Here is a 25,295-nt window from a genome sequence, read left to right on the forward strand (position 1 = left end):
CTCAGACATTGTCCGCCGTGACGCGCTGTAGGAGGAGCGTCATACAGGAAGACGCGCGCGCCGCTGACTCCGCTTCTTCTCTTCAGTGCATCTAATGCGCGGATCTCCATATGCAGCGATGCTCGCGCCGCAGCTCTGCCGCGCGATGGCTCTCCTTTACCTGCCGGCTTTAGGCAGCGCCATCGATTTCAAAACGCGGACGGGACCGCAAGTCACGGACAAGGTGAGACGCGCGTCCTGCAGTATTTCCCGCGGACTGAGGCGCGAGGATTGCACCACACACACACACACACACACACACACACACACACACAAAGCATCACTGTTAAGTAGCCTATTCTTGACAGATTGTTGTGTCGTGCGCATGCGTGTCTCGTCTGTAAATGCATCTCGCATTGTAGCCTATATTTACTAATATTTATAGAATACTTTCATATTTTTTGCATATTCGCATAAATTGGCACCAAATTGGCTTTTTATTTGCTTACTATATGTTACACGCTGACCTATATATATATCCGATCATGTGCTGACACTATTTATATATATATATATATATATATATATATATATATATATATATATATATATATATATACATACACACACACACACAAGGGCTGCACGATTTGGGGAAAATATGTAATTGCGATTATTCTGGTTAAAATAGCGATTTAAAATGTGATTTATTTATTTATTACAAACGAAAAGGGTCTGTGTATAAAATATTACTATTACAATAACATGTGTTAAAATTAAAACTAAAATTTAAGAATAAATATAATTATAATAATAATAATAACAATAATAATAATAATAATAATAATAATAATAATATTTTACAGAAAAAAGCTCTGTAACCCGTTAAAAATCATTGTAAGTATTTATTGTTTTATATATATATATATATATATATATATATATATATATATATATATATATATATATATATATATATATATATATATATATATATAAATCAGTGCTTTTTATCTGTGATATCAGTTTCTTAAAGTCTATGTGTTTATTATAAAATATAAGCCTCTTGTGCATCCACTGTGGGGAAAGAACTCTGTACATTGAAGGAAAACATATGGATTGTCATATAATTTTTTTCTTTTCTTATTTGTTACCCGAAAGTTTAATTCATCCTGGAGGCCAGAGGGCGCCCTCGAGCACAATCGCCCGCCACACACAGAGAGAAGTCATAATGACGTTTGAGGAAACCCCTAATGCGAAGCTCGCGCTGTAGCTGAATAAAAACAAGATAGAAATGCTTCGATTAAATATGAAGACAAACACACGACTGCGACAAAATATGTTCTTCAAGCCTTCTCGGATGGTTTCATAATAATAAAGTATATTATAACGCAGTTCTTCATCACGGTATCGAATACTGTTAAATAACTCACAATCTGTGTTGAGAAGCCACATCAGCTCACACACACTCGACTGACGATATGAAGTGAGTTACACTGCAAACAAAATATTTTCCTTCTATTTTACTTAGTATTTTTGTTTTTAAAATTTTTAAATTCTTCAAGTCACAATTATTGTCTTGTTTTGGAAAAAAATTGCTCAATATTAAGAGATTTTTTGTTTAAAATATGCTAATTATGCTAACACGTTAGATTACTCGCTACTGGAGAAAAGTCGCCAGATTAGAGTAACGCCTTAGATTACTCGCTACTGGAGAAAAGAGGTCAGATTAGAGTAACGCCTTAGATTACTCACTACTGGAGAAAAGAGGTCAGATTAGAGTAACGCGTTAGATTACTCGCTACTGGAGAAAAGTCGTCAGATTAGAGTAATGCGTTAGATTACTCGCCACTGGAGAAAAGTCGTCAGATTAGAGTAACGCGTTAGATTACTCGCTACTGGAGAAAAGTCGTCAGATTAGAGTAACGCGTTAGATTACTCGCTACTGGAGAAAAGTCGTCAGATTAGAGTAATGCGTTAGATTACTCGCCACTGGAGAAAAGTCGTCAGATTAGAGTAACGCGTTAGATTACTCGTTACTGGAGAAAAGTCGTCAGATTAGAGTAACGCGTTAGATTACTCACTACTGGAGAAAAGTCGTCAGATTAGAGTAATGCGTTAGATCACTCACTACTGGAGAAAAGTCGTCAGATTAGAGTAACACCTTAGATTACTCACTACTGGAGAAAAGTCGTCAGATTAGAGTAGCGCCTTAGATTACTCACTACTGGAGAAAAGTCGTCAGATTAGAGTAATGCGTTAGATTACTCGCCACTGGAGAAAAGTCGTCAGATTAGAGTAACGCGTTAGATTACTCGCTACTGGAGAAAAGTCGTCAGATTAGAGTAACGCGTTAGATTACTCGCTACTGGAGAAAAGTCGTCAGATTAGAGTAATGCGTTAGATTACTCGCCACTGGAGAAAAGTCGTCAGATTAGAGTAACGCGTTAGATTACTCGTTACTGGAGAAAAGTCGTCAGATTAGAGTAACGCGTTAGATTACTCACTACTGGAGAAAAGTCGTCAGATTAGAGTAATGCGTTAGATCACTCACTACTGGAGAAAAGTCGTCAGATTAGAGTAACGCGTTAGATTACTCGCTACTGGAGAAAAGTCGTCAGATTAGAGTAATGCGTTAGATCACTCACTACTGGAGAAAAGTCGTCAGATTAGAGTAACGCGTTAGATTACTCGCTACTGGAGAAAAGTCGCCAGATTAGAGTAACGCGTTAGATTACTCGCTACTGGAGAAAAGTCGTCAGATTAGAGTAATGCGTTAGATCACTCACTACTGGAGAAAAGTCATCAGATTAGAGTAGCGCGTTAGATTACTCGCTACTGGAGAAAAGTCGTCAGATTAGAGTAACTCGTTAGATTACTCGCTACTGGAGAAAAGTCGTCAGATTAGAGTAACTCGTTAGATTACTCGCTACTGGAGAAAAGTCGCCAGATTAGAGTAACGCGTTAGATTACTCGCTACTGGAGAAAAGTCGTCAGATTAGAGTAATGCGTTAGATCACTCACTGCTGGAGAAAAGTCGTCAGATTAGAGTAACGCGTTAGATTACTCGCTACTGGAGAAAAGTCGTCAGATTAGAGTAACGCGTTAGATTACTCGCTACTGGAGAAAAGTCGTCAGATTAGAGTAACGCGTTAGATTACTCGCTACTGGAGAAAAGTCGTCAGATTAGAGTAACGCGTTAGATTACTCGCTACTGGAGAAAAGTCGTCAGATTAGAGTAACTCGTTAGATTACTCACTACTGGAGAAAAGTCGCCAGATTAGAGTAACGCGTTAGATTACTCTCTACTGGAGAAAATTCGTCAGATTAGAGTAACGCGTTAGATTACTCGCTACTGGAGAAAAATCGTCAGATTAGAGTAACGCGTTAGATTACTCGCTACTGGAGAAAAGCCGCCAGATTAGAGTAACGCGTTAGATTACTCACTACTGGAGAAAAGTTGTCAGATTAGAGTAACGCGTTAGATTACTCGCTACTGGAGAAAAGAGGTCAAATTAGAGTAACGCGTTAGATTACTCACTACTGGAGAAAAGTCGTCAGATTAGAGTAACGCGTTAGATTACTCACTACTGGAGAAAAGTCGTCAGATTAGAGTAACGCGTTAGATTACTCGCTACTGGAGAAAAGTCGTCAGATTAGAGTAACGCGTTAGATTACTCGCTACTGGAGAAAAGTCGTCAGATTAGAGTAACGCGTTAGATTACTCACTACTGGAGAAAAGTCGTCAGATTAGAGTAACGCGTAAGATTACTCGTTACTGGAGAAAAATCGTCAGATTAGAGTAACGCGTTAGATTACTCGCTACTGGAGAAAAGTCGTCAGATTAGAGTAACGCGTTAGATTACTCACTACTGGAGAAAAGTCGTCAGATTAGAGTAACACGTTAGATTACTCGCTACTGGAGAAAAGTCGTCAGATTAGAGTAACGCGTTAGATTACTCGCTACTGGAGAAAAGTCGTCAGATTAGAGTAACGCGTTAGATTACTCCCTACTGGAGAAAAGTCGTCAGATTAGAGTAACGCGTTAGATCACTCACTACTGGAGAAAAGTCGTCAGATTAGAGTAACGCGTTAGATTACTCGCTACTGGAGAAAAGTCGCCAGATTAGAGTAGATCACTCACTACTGGGGAAAAGTAGTAAGATTAGAGTAACGCGTTAGATTACTCGCTACTGGAGAAAAGTAGTCAGATTAGAGTAACACGTTAGATTACTCGTTACTGGAGAAAAGTAGTCAGATTAGAGTAACGCGTTAGATTACTCGTTACTGGAGAAAAGTCGCCAGATTAGAGTAACGCGTTAGATTACTCACTACTGGAGAAAAGAGGTCAGATTAGAGTAACGCGTTAGATTACTCACTAATGGAGAAAAGTCGTCAGATTAGAGTAATGCGTTAGATCACTCACTACTGGAGAAAAGTCGTCAGATTAGAGTAACGCCTTAGATTACTCGCTACTGGAGAAAAGAGGTCAGATTAGAGTAACGCGTTAGATTACTCACTACTGGAGAAAAGAGGTCAGATTAGAGTAACGCGTTAGATTACTCACTAATGGAGAAAAGTCGTCAGATTAGAGTAACGCGTTAGATTACTCACTACTGGAGAAAAGTCGTCAGATTAGAGTAACGCCTTAGATTACTCGCTACTGGAGAAAAGAGGTCAGATTAGAGTAACGCCTTAGATTACTCACTACTGGAGAAAAGAGGTCAGATTAGAGTAACGCGTTAGATTACTCACTACTGGAGAAAAGTCGTCAGATTAGAGTAATGCGTTAGATCACTCACTACTGGAGAAAAGTCGTCAGATTAGAGTAGCGCCTTAGATTACTCACTACTGGAGAAAAGTCGTCAGATTAGAGTAATGCGTTAGATCACTCACTACTGGAGAAAAGTCGTCAGATTAGAGTAACGCGTTAGATTACTCGCTACTGGAGAAAAGTCGTCAGATTAGAGTAATGCGTTAGATCACTCACTACTGGAGAAAAGTCGTCAGATTAGAGTAACGCGTTAGATTACTCGCTACTGGAGAAAAGTCGCCAGATTAGAGTAACGCGTTAGATTACTCGCTACTGGAGAAAAGTCGCCAGATTACAGTAACGCGTTAGATCACTCACTACTGGAGAAAAGTCGTCAGATTAGAGTAGCGCGTTAGATTACTCGCTACTGGAGAAAAGTCGTCAGATTAGAGTAACTCGTTAGATTACTCGCTACTGGAGAAAAGTCGTCAGATTAGAGTAACTCGTTAGATTACTCGCTACTGGAGAAAAGTCGCCAGATTAGAGTAACGCGTTAGATTACTCGCTACTGGAGAAAAGTCGTCAGATTAGAGTAATGCGTTAGATCACTCACTACTGGAGAAAAGTCGTCAGATTAGAGTAACGCGTTAGATTACTCGCTACTGGAGAAAAGTCGTCAGATTAGAGTAACGCGTTAGATTACTCGCTACTGGAGAAAAATCGTCAGATTAGAGTAACGTGTTAGATTACTCGCTACTGGAGAAAAGTCGTCAGATTAGAGTAACGCGTTAGATTACTCGCTACTGGAGAAAAGTCGTCAGATTAGAGTAACTCGTTAGATTACTCACTACTGGAGAAAAGTCGTCAGATTAGAGTAACGCGTTAGATTACTCTCTACTGGAGAAAAATAGTCAGATTAGAGTAACGCGTTAGATTACTCGCTACTGGAGAAAAATCGTCAGATTAGAGTAACGCGTTAGATTACTCGCTACTGGAGAAAAGCCGCCAGATTAGAGTAACGCGTTAGATTACTCACTACTGGAGAAAAGTCGTCAGATTAGAGTAACGCGTTAGATTACTCGCTACTGGAGAAAAGAGGTCAAATTAGAGTAACGCGTTAGATTACTCACTACTGGAGAAAAGTCGTCAGATTAGAGTAACGCGTTAGATTACTCACTACTGGAGAAAAGTCGTCAGATTAGAGTAACGCGTTAGATTACTCGCTACTGGAGAAAAGTCGTCAGATTAGAGTAACGCGTTAGATTACTCGCTACTGGAGAAAAGTCGTCAGATTAGAGTAACGCGTTAGATTACTCGCTACTGGAGAAAAGTCGTCAGATTAGAGTAACGCGTAAGATTACTCGTTACTGGAGAAAAGTCGTCAGATTAGAGTAACGCGTTAGATTACTCGCTACTGGAGAAAAGTCGTCAGATTAGAGTAACGCGTTAGATTACTCACTACTGGAGAAAAGTCGTCAGATTAGAGTAACACGTTAGATTACTCGCTACTGGAGAAAAGTCGTCAGATTAGAGTAACGCGTTAGATTACTCGCTACTGGAGAAAAGTCGTCAGATTAGAGTAACGCGTTAGATTACTCCCTACTGGAGAAAAGTCGTCAGATTAGAGTAACGCGTTAGATCACTCACTACTGGAGAAAAGTCGTCAGATTAGAGTAACGCGTTAGATTACTCGCTACTGGAGAAAAGTCGCCAGATTAGAGTAACGCGTTAGATTACTCGCTACTGGAGAAAAGTCGCCAGATTAGAGTAGATCACTCACTACTGGGGAAAAGTAGTAAGATTAGAGTAATGCGTTAGATTACTCGCTACTGGAGAAAAGTAGTCAGATTAGAGTAACACGTTAGATTACTCGTTACTGGAGAAAAGTAGTCAGATTAGAGTAACGCGTTAGATTACTCGCTACTGGAGAAAAGTCGTCAGATTAGAGTAACGCGTTAGATTACTCGCTACTGGAGAAAAGTCGTCAGATTAGAGTAACGCGTTAGATTACTCGCTACTGGAGAAAAGTCGTCAGATTAGAGTAACGCGTTAGATTACTCGCTACTGGAGAAAAGTCGTCAGATTAGAGTAACTCGTTAGATCACTCACTGCTGGAGAAAAGTCGTCAGATTAGAGTAACGCGTTAGATTACTCGCTACTGGAGAAAAGTCGTCAGATTAGAGTAACGCGTTAGATTACTCGCTACTGGAGAAAAGTCGTCAGATTAGAGTAACGCGCTAGATTACTCGCTACTGGAGAAAAGTCGTCAGATTAGAGTAACGCGTTAGATCACTCGCTACTGGAGAAAAGTCGTCAGATTAGAGTAACTCGTTAGATTACTCACTACTGGAGAAAAGTCGCCAGATTAGAGTAACGCGTTAGATTACTCTCTACTGGAGAAAATTCGTCAGATTAGAGTAACGCGTTAGATTACTCGCTACTGGAGAAAAATCGTCAGATTAGAGTAACACGTTAGATTACTCGCTACTGGAGAAAAGCCGCCAGATTAGAGTAACGCGTTAGATTACTCACTACTGGAGAAAAGTCGTCAGATTAGAGTAACGCGTTAGATTACTCACTACTGGAGAAAAGAGGTCACATTAGAGTAACGCGTTAGATTACTCACTACTGGAGAAAAGAGGTCACATTAGAGTAACGCGTTAGATTACTCACTACTGGAGAAAAGAGGTCACATTAGAGTAACGCGTTAGATTACTCACTACTGGAGAAAAGAGGTCACATTAGAGTAACGCGTTAGATTACTCACTACTGGAGAAAAGTCGTCAGATTAGAGTAACGCGTTAGATTACTCACTACTGGAGAAAAGTCGTCAGATTAGAGTAACGCGTTAGATTACTCGCTACTGGAGAAAAGTCGTCAGATTAGAGTAACGCGTTAGATTACTCGCTACTGGAGAAAAGTCGTCAGATTAGAGTAACGCGTTAGATTACTCACTACTGGAGAAAAGTCGTCAGATTAGAGTAACGCGTAAGATTACTCGTTACTGGAGAAAAGTCGTCAGATTAGAGTAACGCGTTAGATTACTCGCTACTGGAGAAAAGTCGTCAGATTAGAGTAACGCGTTAGATTACTCACTACTGGAGAAAAGTCGTCAGATTAGAGTAACACGTTAGATTACTCGCTACTGGAGAAAAGTCGTCAGATTAGAGTAACGCGTTAGATTACTCGCTACTGGAGAAAAGTCGTCAGATTAGAGTAACGCGTTAGATTACTCCCTACTGGAGAAAAGTCGTCAGATTAGAGTAACGCGTTAGATCACTCACTACTGGAGAAAAGTCGTCAGATTAGAGTAACGCGTTAAATTACTCGCTACTGGAGAAAAGTCGCCAGATTAGAGTAGATCACTCACTACTGGGGAAAAGTAGTAAGATTAGAGTAACGCGTTAGATTACTCGCTACTGGAGAAAAGTAGTCAGATTAGAGTAACACGTTAGATTACTCGTTACTGGAGAAAAGTAGTCAGATTAGAGTAACGCGTTAGATTACTCGTTACTGGAGAAAAGTCGCCAGATTAGAGTAACGCGTTAGATTACTCACTACTGGAGAAAAGAGGTCAGATTAGAGTAACGCGTTAGATTACTCACTAATGGAGAAAAGTCGTCAGATTAGAGTAATGCGTTAGATCACTCACTACTGGAGAAAAGTCGTCAGATTAGAGTAACGCCTTAGATTACTCGCTACTGGAGAAAAGAGGTCAGATTAGAGTAACGCGTTAGATTACTCACTACTGGAGAAAAGAGGTCAGATTAGAGTAACGCGTTAGATTACTCACTAATGGAGAAAAGTCGTCAGATTAGAGTAACGCGTTAGATTACTCACTACTGGAGAAAAGTCGTCAGATTAGAGTAACGCCTTAGATTACTCGCTACTGGAGAAAAGAGGTCAGATTAGAGTAACGCCTTAGATTACTCACTACTGGAGAAAAGAGGTCAGATTAGAGTAACGCGTTAGATTACTCACTACTGGAGAAAAGTCGTCAGATTAGAGTAATGCGTTAGATCACTCACTACTGGAGAAAAGTCGTCAGATTAGAGTAGCGCCTTAGATTACTCACTACTGGAGAAAAGTCGTCAGATTAGAGTAATGCGTTAGATCACTCACTACTGGAGAAAAGTCGTCAGATTAGAGTAACGCGTTAGATTACTCGCTACTGGAGAAAAGTCGTCAGAATAGAGTAATGCGTTAGATCACTCACTACTGGAGAAAAGTCGTCAGATTAGAGTAACGCGTTAGATTACTCGCTACTGGAGAAAAGTCGCCAGATTAGAGTAACGCGTTAGATTACTCGCTACTGGAGAAAAGTCGTCAGATTAGAGTAATGCGTTAGATCACTCACTACTGGAGAAAAGTCGTCAGATTAGAGTAGCGCGTTAGATTACTCGCTACTGGAGAAAAGTCGTCAGATTAGAGTAACTCGTTAGATTACTCGCTACTGGAGAAAAGTCGTCAGATTAGAGTAACTCGTTAGATTACTCGCTACTGGAGAAAAGTCGCCAGATTAGAGTAACGCGTTAGATTACTCGCTACTGGAGAAAAGTCACCAGATTAGAGTAACGCCTTGGATTACTCGCTACTGGAGAAAAGTCGCCAGATTAGAGAAACGCCTTAGATTACTCGCTACTGGAGAAAAGTCGTCAGATTAGAGAAACGCGTTAGATTACTCCCTACTGGAGAAAAGTCGTCAGATTAGAGTAACGCGTTAGATCACTCACTACTGGAGAAAAGTCGTCAGATTAGAGAAACGCCTTAGATTACTCGTTACTGGAGAAAAGTCGTCAGATTAGAGTAACGCGTTAGATTACTCGCTACTGGAGAAAAGTCGTCAGATTAGAGTAACACGTTAGATTACTCACTACTGGAGAAAAGTCGTCAGATTAGAGTAACGCGTAAGATTACTCGTTACTGGAGAAAAGTCGTCAGATTAGAGTAACGCGTTAGATTACTCGCTACTGGAGAAAAGTCGTCAGATTAGAGTAACGCGTTAGATTACTCACTACTGGAGAAAAGTCGTCAGATTAGAGTAACACGTTAGATTACTCGCTACTGGAGAAAAGTCGTCAGATTAGAGTAACGCGTTAGATTACTCGCTACTGGAGAAAAGTCGTCAGATTAGGGTAACGCGTTAGATTACTCCCTACTGGAGAAAAGTCGTCAGATTAGAGTAACGCGTTAGATCACTCACTACTGGAGAAAAGTCGTCAGATTAGAGTAACGCGTTAGATTACTCGCTACTGGAGAAAAGTCGCCAGATTAGAGTAACGCGTTAGATTACTCGCTACTGGAGAAAAGTCGCCAGATTAGAGTAGATCACTCACTACTGGGGAAAAGTAGTAAGATTAGAGTAACGCGTTAGATTACTCGCTACTGGAGAAAAGTAGTCAGATTAGAGTAACACGTTAGATTACTCGTTACTGGAGAAAAGTAGTCAGATTAGAGTAACGCGTTAGATTACTCGTTACTGGAGAAAAGTCGCCAGATTAGAGTAACGCGTTAGATTACTCGCTACTGGAGAAAAGTAGTCAGATTAGAGTAACGCGTTAGATTACTCGTTACTGGAGAAAAGTCGTCAGATTAGAGTAACGCCTTAGATTACTCGCTACTGGAGAAAAGTCGCGAGATTAGAGTAACGCGTTAGATTACTCGCTACTGGAGAAAAGTCGCCAGATTAGAGTAACGCCTTGGATTACTCGCTACTGGAGAAAAGTCGCCAGATTAGAGTAACGCCTTAGATTACTCGCTACTGGAGAAAAGTCGTCAGATTAGAGAAACGCGTTAGATTACTCCCTACTGGAGAAAAGTCGTCAGATTAGAGTAACGCGTTAGATCACTCACTACTGGAGAAAAGTCGTCAGATTAGAGTAACGCCTTAGATTACTCGTTACTGGAGAAAAGTCGTCAGATTAGAGTAACGCGTTAGATTTCTCACTACTGGAGAAAAGTCGTCAGATTAGAGTAACGCGTTAGATTACTCACTACTGGAGAAAAGTCGTCAGATTAGAGTAACGCGTTAGATCACTCACTACTGGAGAAAAGTCGTCAGATTAGAGTAACGCCTTAGATTACTCGTTACTGGAGAAAAGTCGCCAGATTAGAGTAACGCCTTAGATTACTCGCTACTGGAGAAAAGTCGTCAGATTAGAGTAACGCGTTAGATTACTCCCTACTGGAGAAAAGTCGTCAGATTAGAGTAACGCGTTAGATCACTCACTACTGGAGAAAGTCGTCAGATTAGAGTAACGCCTTAGATTACTCGCTACTGGAGAAAAGTCGCCAGATTAGAGTAACGCGTTAGATTACTCGCTACTGGAGAAAAGTCATCAGATTAGAGTAACGCGTCAGATTACTCGCCACTGGAGAAAAGTCGCCAGATTAGAGTAACGCGTTAGATTACTCGTTTCTGGAGAAAAGTCGTCAGATTAGAGTAACGCGTTAGATTACTCGCTACTGGAGAAAAGTCGCCAGATTAGAGTAACGCGTTAGAATACTTGCCACTGGAGAAAAGTCGCCAGATTAGAGTAACGCGTTAGATTACTCGCTACTGGAGAAAAGTAGTCAGATTAGAGTAACGCGTTAGATTACTCGCTACTGGAGAAAAGTCGCCAGATTAGAGTAACGCGTTAGATTACTCGCCACTGGAGAAAAGTCGTCAGATTAGAGTAACGCGTTAGATCACTCGCTACTGGAGAAAAGTAGTCAGATTAGAGTAACGCGTTAGATTACTCATTACTGGAGAAAAGTCGCCAGATTAGAGTAACGCGTTAGATTACTCGTTACTGGAGAAAAGTCGTCAGATTAGAGTAACGCGTTAGATTACTCACTACTGGAGAAAAGTCGTCAGATTAGAGTAACACGTTAGATTACTCGCTACTGGAGAAAAGTCGTCAGATTAGAGTAACGCGTTAGATTACTCGCTACTGGAGAAAAGTCGTCAGATTAGAGTAACGCGTTAGATTACTCCCTACTGGAGAAAAGTCGTCAGATTAGAGTAACGCGTTAGATCACTCACTACTGGAGAAAAGTCGTCAGATTAGAGTAACGCGTTAGATTACTCGCTACTGGAGAAAAGTCGCCAGATTAGAGTAACGCGTTAGATTACTCGCTACTGGAGAAAAGTCGCCAGATTAGAGTAGATCACTCACTACTGGGGAAAAGTAGTAAGATTAGAGTAATGCGTTAGATTACTCGCTACTGGAGAAAAGTAGTCAGATTAGAGTAACACGTTAGATTACTCGTTACTGGAGAAAAGAAGTCAGATTAGAGTAACGCGTTAGATTACTCGCTACTGGAGAAAAGTCGTCAGATTAGAGTAACGCGTTAGATTACTCGCTACTGGAGAAAAGTCGTCAGATTAGAGTAACGCGTTAGATTACTCGCTACTGGAGAAAAGTCGTCAGATTAGAGTAACTCGTTAGATCACTCACTGCTGGAGAAAAGTCGTCAGATTAGAGTAACGCGTTAGATTACTCGCTACTGGAGAAAAGTCGTCAGATTAGAGTAACGCGTTAGATTACTCGCTACTGGAGAAAAGTCGTCAGATTAGAGTAACGCGCTAGATTACTCGCTACTGGAGAAAAGTCGTCAGATTAGAGTAACGCGTTAGATTACTCGCTACTGGAGAAAAGTCGTCAGATTAGAGTAACTCGTTAGATTACTCACTACTGGAGAAAAGTCGCCAGATTAGAGTAACGCGTTAGATTACTCTCTACTGGAGAAAATTCGTCAGATTAGAGTAACGCGTTAGATTACTCGCTACTGGAGAAAAATCGTCAGATTAGAGTAACGCGTTAGATTACTCGCTACTGGAGAAAAGCCGCCAGATTAGAGTAACGCGTTAGATTACTCACTACTGGAGAAAAGTCGTCAGATTAGAGTAACGCGTTAGATTACTCGCTACTGGAGAAAAGAGGTCACATTAGAGTAACGCGTTAGATTACTCACTACTGGAGAAAAGTCGTCAGATTAGAGTAACGCGTTAGATTACTCACTACTGGAGAAAAGTCGTCAGATTAGAGTAACGCGTTAGATTACTCGCTACTGGAGAAAAGTCGTCAGATTAGAGTAACGCGTTAGATTACTCGCTACTGGAGAAAAGTCGTCAGATTAGAGTAACGCGTTAGATTACTCACTACTGGAGAAAAGTCGTCAGATTAGAGTAACGCGTAAGATTACTCGTTACTGGAGAAAAGTCGTCAGATTAGAGTAACGCGTTAGATTACTCGCTACTGGAGAAAAGTCGTCAGATTAGAGTAACGCGTTAGATTACTCACTACTGGAGAAAAGTCGTCAGATTAGAGTAACACGTTAGATTACTCGCTACTGGAGAAAAGTCGTCAGATTAGAGTAACGCGTTAGATTACTCGCTACTGGAGAAAAGTCGTCAGATTAGAGTAACGCGTTAGATTACTCCCTACTGGAGAAAAGTCGTCAGATTAGAGTAACGCGTTAGATCACTCACTACTGGAGAAAAGTCGTCAGATTAGAGTAACGCGTTAGATTACTCGCTACTGGAGAAAAGTCGCCAGATTAGAGTAGATCACTCACTACTGGGGAAAAGTAGTAAGATTAGAGTAACGCGTTAGATTACTCGCTACTGGAGAAAAGTAGTCAGATTAGAGTAACACGTTAGATTACTCGTTACTGGAGAAAAGTAGTCAGATTAGAGTAACGCGTTAGATTACTCGTTACTGGAGAAAAGTCGCCAGATTAGAGTAACGCGTTAGATTACTCACTACTGGAGAAAAGAGGTCAGATTAGAGTAACGCGTTAGATTACTCACTAATGGAGAAAAGTCGTCAGATTAGAGTAATGCGTTAGATCACTCACTACTGGAGAAAAGTCGTCAGATTAGAGTAACGCCTTAGATTACTCGCTACTGGAGAAAAGAGGTCAGATTAGAGTAACGCGTTAGATTACTCACTACTGGAGAAAAGAGGTCAGATTAGAGTAACGCGTTAGATTACTCACTAATGGAGAAAAGTCGTCAGATTAGAGTAACGCGTTAGATTACTCACTACTGGAGAAAAGTCGTCAGATTAGAGTAACGCCTTAGATTACTCGCTACTGGAGAAAAGAGGTCAGATTAGAGTAACGCGTTAGATTACTCACTACTGGAGAAAAGTCGTCAGATTAGAGTAACGCGTTAGATTACTCACTACTGGAGAAAAGAGGTCAGATTAGAGTAACGCGTTAGATTACTCACTACTGGAGAAAAGTCGTCAGATTAGAGTAATGCGTTAGATCACTCTCTACTGGAGAAAAGTCGTCAGATTAGAGTAGCGCCTTAGATTACTCACTACTGGAGAAAAGTCGTCAGATTAGAGTAATGCGTTAGATCACTCACTACTGGAGAAAAGTCGTCAGATTAGAGTAACGCGTTAGATTACTCGCTACTGGAGAAAAGTCGTCAGATTAGAGTAATGCGTTAGATCACTCACTACTGGAGAAAAGTCGTCAGATTAGAGTAACGCGTTAGATTACTCGCTACTGGAGAAAAGTCGCCAGATTAGAGTAACGCGTTAGATTACTCGCTACTGGAGAAAAGTCATCAGATTAGAGTAATGCGTTAGATCACTCACTACTGGAGAAAAGTCGTCAGATTAGAGTAGCGCGTTAGATTACTCGCTACTGGAGAAAAGTCGTCAGATTAGAGTAACTCGTTAGATTACTCGCTACTGGAGAAAAGTCGTCAGATTAGAGTAACTCGTTAGATTACTCGCTACTGGAGAAAAGTCGCCAGATTAGAGTAACGCGTTAGATTACTCGCTACTGGAGAAAAGTCATCAGATTAGAGTAACGCGTTAGATTACTCACTACTGGAGAAAAGTCATCAGATTAGAGTAACGCGTTAGATTACTCGCTACTGGAGAAAAGTCGTCAGATTAGAGTAACGCGTTAGATTACTCGCTACTGGAGAAAAGTCGTCAGATTAGAGTAACGCGTTAGATTACTCACTACTGGAGAAAAGTCGTCAGATTAGAGTAACGCGTTAGATTACTCACTACTGGAGAAAAGTCGTCAGATTAGAGTAACGCGTTAGATTACTCGCTACTGGAGAAAAGTCGTCAGATTAGAGTAACGCGTTAGATTACTCGCTACTGGAGAAAAGTCGTCAGATTAGAGTAACGCGTTAGATTACTCGCTACTGGAGAAAAGTCGTCAGATTAGAGTAACTCGTTAGATTACTCGCTACTGGAGAAAAGTCGTCAGATTAGAGTAACGCGTTAGATTACTCTCTACTGGAGAAAATTCGTCAGATTAGAGTAACGCGTTAGATTACTCGCTACTGGAGAAAAGCCGCCAGATTAGAGTAACGCGTTAGATTACTCGCTACTGGAGAAAAGTCGTCAGATTAGAGTAACGCGTTAGATTACTCGCTACTGGAGAAAAGAGGTCAAATTAGAGTAACGCGTTAGATTACTCGCTACTGGAGAAAAGTCGTCAGATTAGAGTAATGCGTTAGATTACTCGCTACTGGAGAAAAGTCGTCAGATTAGAGTAACGCGTTAGATTACTCGCTACTGGAGAAAAGTCGTCAGATTAGAGTAACGCGTTAGATTACTCGCTACTGGAGAAAAGTCGTCAGATTAGAGTAACGCGTTAGATTACTCGCTACTGGAGAAAAGTCGTCAGATTAGAGTAACGCGTAAGATTACTCGTTACTGGAGAAAAGTCGTCAGATTAGAGTAACGCGTTAGATTACTCGCTACTGGAGAAAAGTCGTCAGATTAGAGTAACGCGTTAGATTACTCACTACTGGAGAAAAGTCGTCAGATTAGAGTAACGCGTTAGATTACTCCCTACTGGAGAAAAGTCGTCAGATTAGAGTAACGCGTTAGATCACTCACTACTGGAGAAAAGTCGTCAGATTAGAGTAACGCGTTAGATTACTCGCTACTGGAGAAAAGTCGCCAGATTAGAGTAACGCGTTAGATTACTCGCTACTGGAGAAAAGTCGCCAGATTAGAGTAGATCACTCACTACTGGGGAAAAGTAGTAAGATTAGAGTAACGCGTTAGATTACTCGCTACTGGAGAAAAGTAGTCAGATTAGAGTAACACGTTAGATTACTCGTTACTGGAGAAAAGTAGTCAGATTAGAGTAACGCGTTAGATTACTCGTTACTGGAGAAAAGTCGCCAGATTAGAGTAACGCGTTAGATTACTCGCTACTGGAGAAAAGTAGTCAGATTAGAGTAACGCGTTAGATTACTCGTTACTGGAGAAAAGTCGTCAGATTAGAGTAACGCCTTAGATTACTCGCTACTGGAGAAAAGTCGCGAGATTAGAGTAACGCGTTAGATTACTCGCTACTGGAGAAAAGTCGCCAGATTAGAGTAACGCCTTGGATTACTCGCTACTGGAGAAAAGTCGCCAGATTAGAGTAACGCCTTAGATTACTCGCTACTGGAGAAAAGTCGTCAGATTAGAGAAACGCGTTAGATTACTCCCTACTGGAGAAAAGTCGTCAGATTAGAGTAACGCGTTAGATCACTCACTACTGGAGAAAAGTCGTCAGATTAGAGTAACGCCTTAGATTACTCGTTACTGGAGAAAAGTCGTCAGATTAGAGTAACGCGTTAGATTACTCACTACTGGAGAAAAGTCGTCAGATTAGAGTAACGCGTTAGATTACTCACTACTGGAGAAAAGTCGTCAGATTAGAGTAACGCGTTAGATCACTCACTACTGGAGAAAAGTCGTCAGATTAGAGTAACGCCTTAGATTACTCGTTACTGGAGAAAAGTCGCCAGATTAGAGTAACGCCTTAGATTACTCGCTACTGGAGAAAAGTCGTCAGATTAGAGTAACGCGTTAGATTACTCCCTACTGGAGAAAAGTCGTCAGATTAGAGTAACGCGTTAGATCACTCACTACTGGAGAAAGTCGTCAGATTAGAGTAACGCCTTAGATTACTCGCTACTGGAGAAAAGTCGCCAGATTAGAGTAACGCGTTAGATTACTCGCTACTGGAGAAAAGTCATCAGATTAGAGTAACGCGTTAGATTACTCGCCACTGGAGAAAAGTCGCCAGATTAGAGTAACGCGTTAGATTACTCGTTTCTGGAGAAAAGTCGTCAGATTAGAGTAACGCGTTAGATTACTCGCTACTGGAGAAAAGTCGCCAGATTAGAGTAACGCGTTAGAATACTTGCCACTGGAGAAAAGTCGCCAGATTAGAGTAACGCGTTAGATTACTCGCTACTGGAGAAAAGTAGTCAGATTAGAGTAACGCGTTAGATTACTCGCTACTGGAGAAAAGTCGCCAGATTAGAGTAACGCGTTAGATTACTCGCCACTGGAGAAAAGTCGTCAGATTAGAGTAACGCGTTAGATCACTCGCTACTGGAGAAAAGTAGTCAGATTAGAGTAACGCGTTAGATTACTCGTTACTGGAGAAAAGTCGCCAGATTAGAGTAACGCGTTAGATTACTCGTTACTGGAGAAAAGTCGTCAGATTAGAGTAACGCGTTAGATTACTCGCCACTGGAGAAAAGTCGCCAGATTAGAGTAACGCGTTAGATCACTTGCTACTGGAGAAAAGTAGTCAGATTAGAGTAACGCGTTAGATTACTCGTTACTGGAGAAAAGTCGTCAGATTAGAGTAACACGTTAGATTACTCGCCACTGGAGAAAAGTCGCCAGATTAGAGTAACGCGTTAGATTACTCGTTACTGGAGAAAAGTCGTCAGATTAGAGTAACGCGTTAGATTACTCGCCACTGGAGAAAAGTCGCCAGATTAGAGTAACGCGTTAGATCACTTGCTACTGGAGAAAAGTAGTCAGATTAGAGTAACGCGTTAGATTACTCGTTACTGGAGAAAAGTCGTCAGATTAGAGTAACACGTTAGATCACTCGTTACTGGAGAAAAGTCGCCAGATTAGAGTAACGCGTTAGATTACTCGTTACTGGAGAAAAGTCGTCAGATTAGAGTAACACGTTAGATTACTCGCCACTGGAGAAAAGTCGCCAGATTAGAGTAACGCCTTAGATTACTCGCTACTGGAGAAAAGTCGCCAGATAAGAGTAACGCCTTAGATTACTCGCCACTGGAGAAAAGTCGCCAGATTAGAGTAACGCGTTAGATTACTCGTTACTGGAGAAAAGTCGTCAGATTAGAGTAACGCGTTAGATTACTCACTACTGGAGAAAAGTCGCCAGATTAGAGTAACGTGTTAGATTACTCGCCACTGGAGAAAAGTCGCCAGATTAGAGTAATGCGTTAGATTACTCGCTACTGGAGAAAAGTCGCCAGATTAGAGTAACGTGTTAGATTACTCGCCACTGGAGAAAAGTCGTCAGATTAGAGTAACGCGTTAGATTACTCACTACTGGAGAAAAGTCGCCAGATTAGAGTAACGTGTTAGATTACTCGCCACTGGAGAAAAGTCGCCAGATTAGAGTAATGCGTTAGATTACTCGCTACTGGAGAAAAGTCGCCAGATTAGAGTAACGTGTTAGATTACTCACTACTGGAGAAAAGTCGCCAGATTAGAGTAGCGCGTTAGATTACTCGCCACTGGAGAAAAGTAGTCAGATTAGAGTAATGCGTTAGATCACTCGCCACTGGAGAAAAGTTGCCAGATTAGAGTAATGCGTTAGATCACTCACTACTGGAGAAAAGTCGCCAGATTAGAGTAAAGCGTTAGATTACTCGCCACTGGAGAAAAGTCGCCAGATTAGAGTAACGCGTTAGATTACTCGCCACTGGATAAAAGTCGCCAGATTAGAGTAACGCGTTAGATTACTCGCTACTGGAGAAAAGTCGTCAGATTAGAGTAACGCCTTAGATTACTCGCTACTGGAGAAAAGTCGTCAGATTAGAGTAACGTGTTAGATTACTCACTACTGGAGAAAAGTCGTCCTATTAGAGTAACGTGTTAGATTACTCACTACTGGAGAAAAGTCGTCAGATTAGAGTAACACGTTAGATTACTCGTTACTGGAGAAAAGTCGTCAGATTAGAGTAAGGCGTTAGATTACTTGCTACTGGAGAAAAGTCGTCAGATTAGAGTAACGCGTTAGATTACTCGCTACTGGAGAAAAGAGGTCAGATTAGAGTAACGCGTTAGATTACTCACTACTGGAGAAAAGTCGTCAGATTAGAGTAACGTGTTAGATTACTCACTACTGGAGAAAAGTCGTCAGATTAGAGTAACGCGTTAGATTACTCGCTACTGGAGAAAAGTCGCCAGATTAGAGTAACGCGTTAGATTACTCGCTACTGGAGAAAAGTCGTCAGATTAGAGTAAAGCGTTAGATTACTCGCTACTGGAGAAAAGTCGTCAGATTAGAGTAAAGCGTTAGATTACTCGCTACTGGAGAAAAGTCGTCAGATTAGAGTAACGCGTTAGATTACTCGCTACTGGAGAAAAGTTGCCAGATTAGAGTAACACGTTAGATTACTCGCTACTGGAGAAAAGTCGTCAGATTAGAGTAAAGCGTTAGATTACTCGCTACTGGAGAAAAGTCGTCAGATTAGAGTAACGCGTTAGATTACTCGCTACTGGAGAAAAGTAGTCAGATTAGAGTAATGCGTTAGATTACTCACTACTGGAGAAAAGTCGTCAGATTAGAGTAACGCGTTAGATTACTCGCTACTGGAGAAAAGTAGTCAGATTAGAGTAACGCGTTAGATTACTCGCTACTGGAGAAAAGTTGCCAGATTAGAGTAACACGTTACTGGCATCACTGGTCATTTGTTTGTGGAGATGTTTGACACGTGTTGCTTTTTCAAACTCACATTACACGACTCCTGACCGCAGCTGCTTATCACACACATGCTCGGCATATATTTATTTAATTAAAATCACAGCCTTTACAATTTCATAATCGCACATAAGCCAAATCACGATTTCGGTTTGATTTAGATTGATCATGCAGCCCTAACACACACAAACACACACACACACACACACACACACACACACACACACACATACACGTTTGTTTTTGTGACATATGGAGACATATTCCATAGGCATAATGGTTTTTATACTGTACAAACTATATTTTCTATCCCCTTACACTGCCCCTAAACCTACCCATCACACACACATACATGCACACACACATGCACACACACACACACACACACACACTCTGTCAGGTGTGTTCTGCTTGTTGAAGTGTGTCTTCTGTGGTGTTTTTTCCTGCAGGTGTTTTTCGACATCACTGTCGGAGGACATGAGGTTGGCAGGATCGTGATCGGTTTGTTCGGAGAAGTCGCTCCTCTAACTGTGCAGAACTTTGTGGCTCTTGCCACAGGAGAGGTACAACTCACACACACACACACCCACACACACACACACACACACACACTGCCCCTAAACCTACCCATCACAGGAAACATTCTGCATTTTTTCTTTCTCATAAAAACTCCTCCTGTGTGATTTATAAGTGGGGACATGGGTAATGTCCTCATATTTCACCCTCTCCTGTAATACCTGTGTCATACCCATGGCATTATACACATTTGTGTCCTGATATTTCACAAAAACATGCCCACACAAACGTCTGGTTCACTATCTTTGTGGGGACTCTCCATAGACGTAATGGTTTTTATACTGTACAAACCGTACATTCTTTCCCCCTACACTGCCCCTGCCCCTAAACACACACACACACACACACACACACACACACACACACACACACACACACACACTAACACAGATCCTCTCTTCAGAAGGGCTACGGGTACAAAGGCAGCAAGTTCCATCGAGTTATTAAAGACTTCATGATCCAGGGCGGAGACGTCCCAGCTGGAGACGGCACAGGCGGTGAGACGAATATAACGCTTGCTTTACACACATTCTGAAAGATGTGAATATGAATTTTTTACGTGTGCCTTGCATGCATTTCACACAGAGCCAGAGAAACACACGTCATTATGAGTATGTACAATTGTAGTGGACCCATATTAGGTGGCCTTAACGACTGTGTGCTAACATTGTAATTAATCCTTTGATACAATGCGCTTATTGTGTACATACATGTTTTTACATTGTACTTACATTTTTAAAAATACCTGCATGCAATTACATCTGTAATTTCATTTTTTGTAAATACACTTTTGACACTTCCCTTACCCACACACCACACCTGTCCCTATACTGTAAAAAAGTATTTTAAAAAGAAGTTACCTGGTTGCCTGTATATATATATTTGAATAGTTTTAAAAAACAAATTTCGTTGGTAAGAATTAATATTCTAATAAAACATTTTTTGGAAAATATGTTGATTTCAACGAGTGTTAATATCTATCACTAAGCAGAGGTGGACAAATTACACAACTTCATTACTTGAGTAAAAGTATTAGTACTAGTACTCCGTTATAAGTGAAAGTTGTAAAAACTGATTTTTACTGAAGTAAAAGTACAGAAGTATTTGTTTTCAAAAGTACTTAAGTATCAAAAGTAAATGTCCTTTTTTATGTCGCTGCATTATTGTATTATAGTTGTATAAATGCACATTATGCCATCATGGTTTAAGCCAGTCAGTGACGCTCCATCTGACACACTAGCATACGACTAACTTAAACTCATTTAAATACTTGTAGAAAAGTTACAAAGCTGCTGTCACTTTAAGGCCGAATGCACGGATCCAATACACTGATACACATCTGATATTCTCACACTGTTCACCTTCACTGAAGACAGAATCAACTTTGTTTATGTGAATCCTCCACTAAATGAGCATTTGGACATCCCTCTTCTTCCATTTTGCTCTAAACTATAAATCAGTGTTTAATAAATGCTGTGAAATCATTGAACTTCACGAGACTCTACAAGAGTGATTCCTGAAAGGCTTTCTGCAAAAACCCAAACACCTTTTAAAGAAGAAAAAAATCATCACTGACTTTCAAAGCTGCGACAGAAACGACTTTCCACTTCGAGGACCTTGATAGAAATGTAGTGGAGTAAAGAGGACGATATTTGTGGTTAGATATTCAGCCACCGAAAAAGAAAGGCTTTTATCATCCGGAAGAGAAGCCAATGCTGAATAAAGTCGTAGTTTTTGTTATTTTTGGACCCAAATGTATTTTGGATGCTTCAAGAGACTCTAATTAACCCACTGATGTCTCATATGGACTACTGTGATGATGTTTTTATTCCCTTTCTGGACATGGACAGTATAGTGTGCATACACTTGCATACGCTCTCAGACTAAATATAAAATATCTTAAACTGTGTGTGAAGATGAACGGAGGTCTTATGGGTGCGGAACAACATCATTAATGTTTCATTTTTGGGTGAACTAACCCTTTAAGTAAATATGAGATTAGCAGTGAGTAATTCCTCACACACAGACACACACTGACTCCCTGTAATTTTAAACCCTCACGTCTGTCCTCCAGGTAAAAGCATCTACGGAAGCACGTTTGCGGATGAGAACTTCAGGCTCCGGCATTTGGGCCCCGGATGGGTCAGTATGGCGAACGCCGGGCCGGACACTAACGGGTCGCAGTTCTTCATCACGTTAGCCAGAGCGCCGTGGCTCGACGGAAAACACGTGGTGTTCGGAAAAGTCCTGGAAGGGATGGTAAGAATCCTGCAGAAGACAGAGAGAAACACACACACACATACACATATACAGATAAATAATCTGCCAATGGGGGGAGAGAAATAATCTTGACTCAAACAGAAAACAAGATTATTTTTCTCACCCCATTGGCAGATTATTTATCTTATTTTAAGCAAAAACTCTCTTCATTTTGAGTTATTTTTCCCAAATCAAGACAATAACTTTTGCTTGTCTAGTAAATACTTCTTGTTTTAAGAATTAAGATGTTTGGACTAGAAACAAGACAGAAATACTGAGTAAGAAGAGCATTTTTTTGCAGTGTAACGCGTTAGATTACTCGTTACTGGCATCACTGCTCATCTTTGTGTGTGTGTGTGTGTGTGTGTGTGTCTCAGTCTGTGGTTCACACCATCGAGCTCCAGGACACGAACGAGCGTAACCTGCCGTACACCGAGTGTGTGATCATCAACAGCGGGAAGATTAAGCTGAAGGAGCCGTTAGTGGTGGAAGTGGAGGGATGGTGATCTCTCTCTCTCTCACACACACACACACACACACACACACACACACACACACACACACACACACTTCTGATCTTCATATGCTCGTTCTTCTATGCAGCACTATCGTATCAGTCCAAATGTGTGAGTGTTTGTCCTGCATCAACTCTCTCCTCACTGCGCAGCACTTTAGATCACACACACACACACACACACACACACACACACACACACACACACACACACACACACACACACACACACACACACACACCCTCAGAGTGCCATAAGACACACACAACTTGAATACGAATGGTTTCCTATGACCTTTAGGAACACGGATAATAGTCTCTGTTAGAATAATCTGTATGTAAATATGTTTAGTTCATTTTCTTTCATTTTTATGTAGAAACTGAATCTAACTTTATACGATCGCGGCAGTTTCACTATTATGTTCATGTCTTTGTGTGTGTGTGTTTGTGTCTGTGTGTGTGTGTATTTGTGTCTGTGTGTGTGTGTACAACTGTTTAAAAGTTTTGAGGTCAGTAAAGACATTTTAAAAAGTGACAGTAAAGACATTTATAATGTTAAAAAAGATTATATTTCTAATAAATGCTGTTCTTTTATAATTATCAGAGTATCATGAGAAATAAAATGTGTCACAGTTTCCACAGAAATATGAACATAAAAAGCACAAATTATTACTTAAAATGTAAAAAATCTTACATAAAAAGCTTAAATGATGACATAAAAATTTAACATTTAAACCAAAATTATGACGTAAAAAGTACTTAAAACGTCAAAAAAATATTATTAAATTTTAACAAATTATTACTTAAAAGGTCAAAACTGACATAAAAAGCCAAAATTATGGGGGGGGGGGGGGAATTATTACTTAAAAATTCTAAATAATGATGTCAAAATTTAAACAGAAATAATGACATAAGTCAATGTAAACACAAATTATTACTTAGTCATAATTATATCTATTAAAATGATGACTAAAAGTTGAAATTAACATAAAATTGAAATTATGATTTAAAATTTTAAACCGAAATTATGCCGTAAAATTATTACTTAAAACGTCAAAATTATGACAAAAGGTTTAAATGAACTATTTGAAAAATATTTTTTTCATTAAGGATGCATTAAACTGATCAAAAGTGACATAACAATGTTACAAAAGATACTATTTCTAATAAATGCTGTTCTTTTGAACTTTATATTCCTCAAAGCATCATGAGAAATAAAATGTGTCACAGCTTCCACAGAAGTATGAACATAAAAAGCATGAATTATTACCTAAAATGTTACAATTCTGACATAAAAAGACAAAATTGTGAAAAATAAAAGTATTACTTAAAGTCAAAATGATGATGTCAAAATTTAAACAGAAATAATGACAAGTCAAAACTTAAACAGAAAATATAAATTAGTAACATTTACAATCATAATAGTTATGATCAGAAGAGACTCTTTCAGACAAACATGTACACACACACACACACACACACACACACAAAATGGTTATGAACAATTAATTTAGTATTGGATATCATATCATTTATAGCTTGTTCCTAAAGTCAACATAAAAAGATTTTCCCTTCACATTATATTTCAGAATTAGACTAAATGCAATCAGAACAGGAACATGAATCAGTAAAGCACTAGTAAGAGTTTTGATTTCATGTCGACTGGAAATATATTTATGAAATCATCCAGAGATTTTGTCTGCTGTCTCAAAATAAACCCTTTTCTCCTGAATGAGGTTTATATTCTTTATTTCTGTGCACAAACCTGGGACTGTATTTATCAAGCTTCTCAAAGTGCTGAGAATTCATGAAATTTACTCCACCTTTCAAACTTAAGTATAAAAGCAAGTTATCAAAGTTCTTAAGGCTAAAAATCACTTTCGCCGTTCAGTGTGAATTTATCGGAGAATATTCTTAAATCAGGACATCTATTCAGTGATTGGTCCATGCGTATGACATCATCCAAAACTCTGTTTGTGTCGTAAATCAACTTTAAAACTGACACTTAAGGTTTAGTCTACACTTCACTTAATGTATGACTGAGATTCTTGATAACTAACTTTTAAGCGCAGCTTTAAGCAAAGATTTCTTTTTACTCTTAAAGGGTTAGTTCACCCAAAAATTAAATGTATGTCATTGATACGACTAACTTAAACTCATTTAAATACTTGTAGAAAAGTTACAAAGCTCTTTATAAAGCTGCTGTCACTTTAAGGCCGAATGCACGGATCCAATACACTGATACACATCTGATATTCTCCCAACTTAACTCTTCGTTCTCCCAGACGTTTACATGTTTGAAAATTGTATGAGCCATGCTTCAAGTGTATGTTAACTTAACTATTCTTTAATATTAAAAAAAAAAAAAACATATTTAATTAATTATAGCCATGAGTACACACACTGCACTGCAAAAATGCCTTTCTTACTCAGTATTTTGGTCTTGTTTCTAGTCCAAACATCTAAAAATTCTTAAAACAAGAAGTA

General features: G+C 39.9%; 1 protein-coding gene across 2 annotated transcripts; it reads left to right on the forward strand.

Moving 5' to 3' along the window:
- On the forward strand, positions 1-24,540 carry ppic (peptidylprolyl isomerase C). Of its 2 annotated transcripts, none has more exons than XM_067414607.1 (5): positions 1-223; positions 19,909-20,022; positions 20,442-20,532; positions 22,110-22,294; positions 22,672-24,540. In XM_067414607.1, exons 1-5 carry the CDS (start codon positions 95-97, stop codon positions 22,798-22,800), a joined length of 648 nt encoding a protein of 215 aa, XP_067270708.1. In that variant the 5' UTR covers positions 1-94; the 3' UTR covers positions 22,801-24,540. The 2 variants fall into 2 exon arrangements, with proteins under 2 accessions (XP_067270708.1, XP_067270707.1); XM_067414606.1 differs by having other exon boundaries at positions 11-223; positions 20,439-20,532.
- The last annotated feature ends 755 nt before the right edge of the window (positions 24,541-25,295 follow it).

Source organism: Pseudorasbora parva, chromosome 13 (genome assembly GCF_024679245.1).
Source record: "Pseudorasbora parva isolate DD20220531a chromosome 13, ASM2467924v1, whole genome shotgun sequence".
NCBI lineage: Eukaryota > Metazoa > Chordata > Actinopteri > Cypriniformes > Gobionidae > Pseudorasbora > Pseudorasbora parva.

Coding starts and splice junctions, on each gene's coding strand:
- ppic (XM_067414606.1), top strand. CDS start 95: ATGCGCGGATCTCCATATGCAGCGATGCTCGCGCCGCAGCTCTGCCGC. Junction 20,023..20,438: donor TGGCTCTTGCCACAGGAGAG/GTACAACTCACA, acceptor TCCTCTCTTCAG/AAGGGCTACGGGTACAAAGG. Junction 20,533..22,109: donor AGCTGGAGACGGCACAGGCG/GTGAGACGAATA, acceptor TCTGTCCTCCAG/GTAAAAGCATCTACGGAAGC.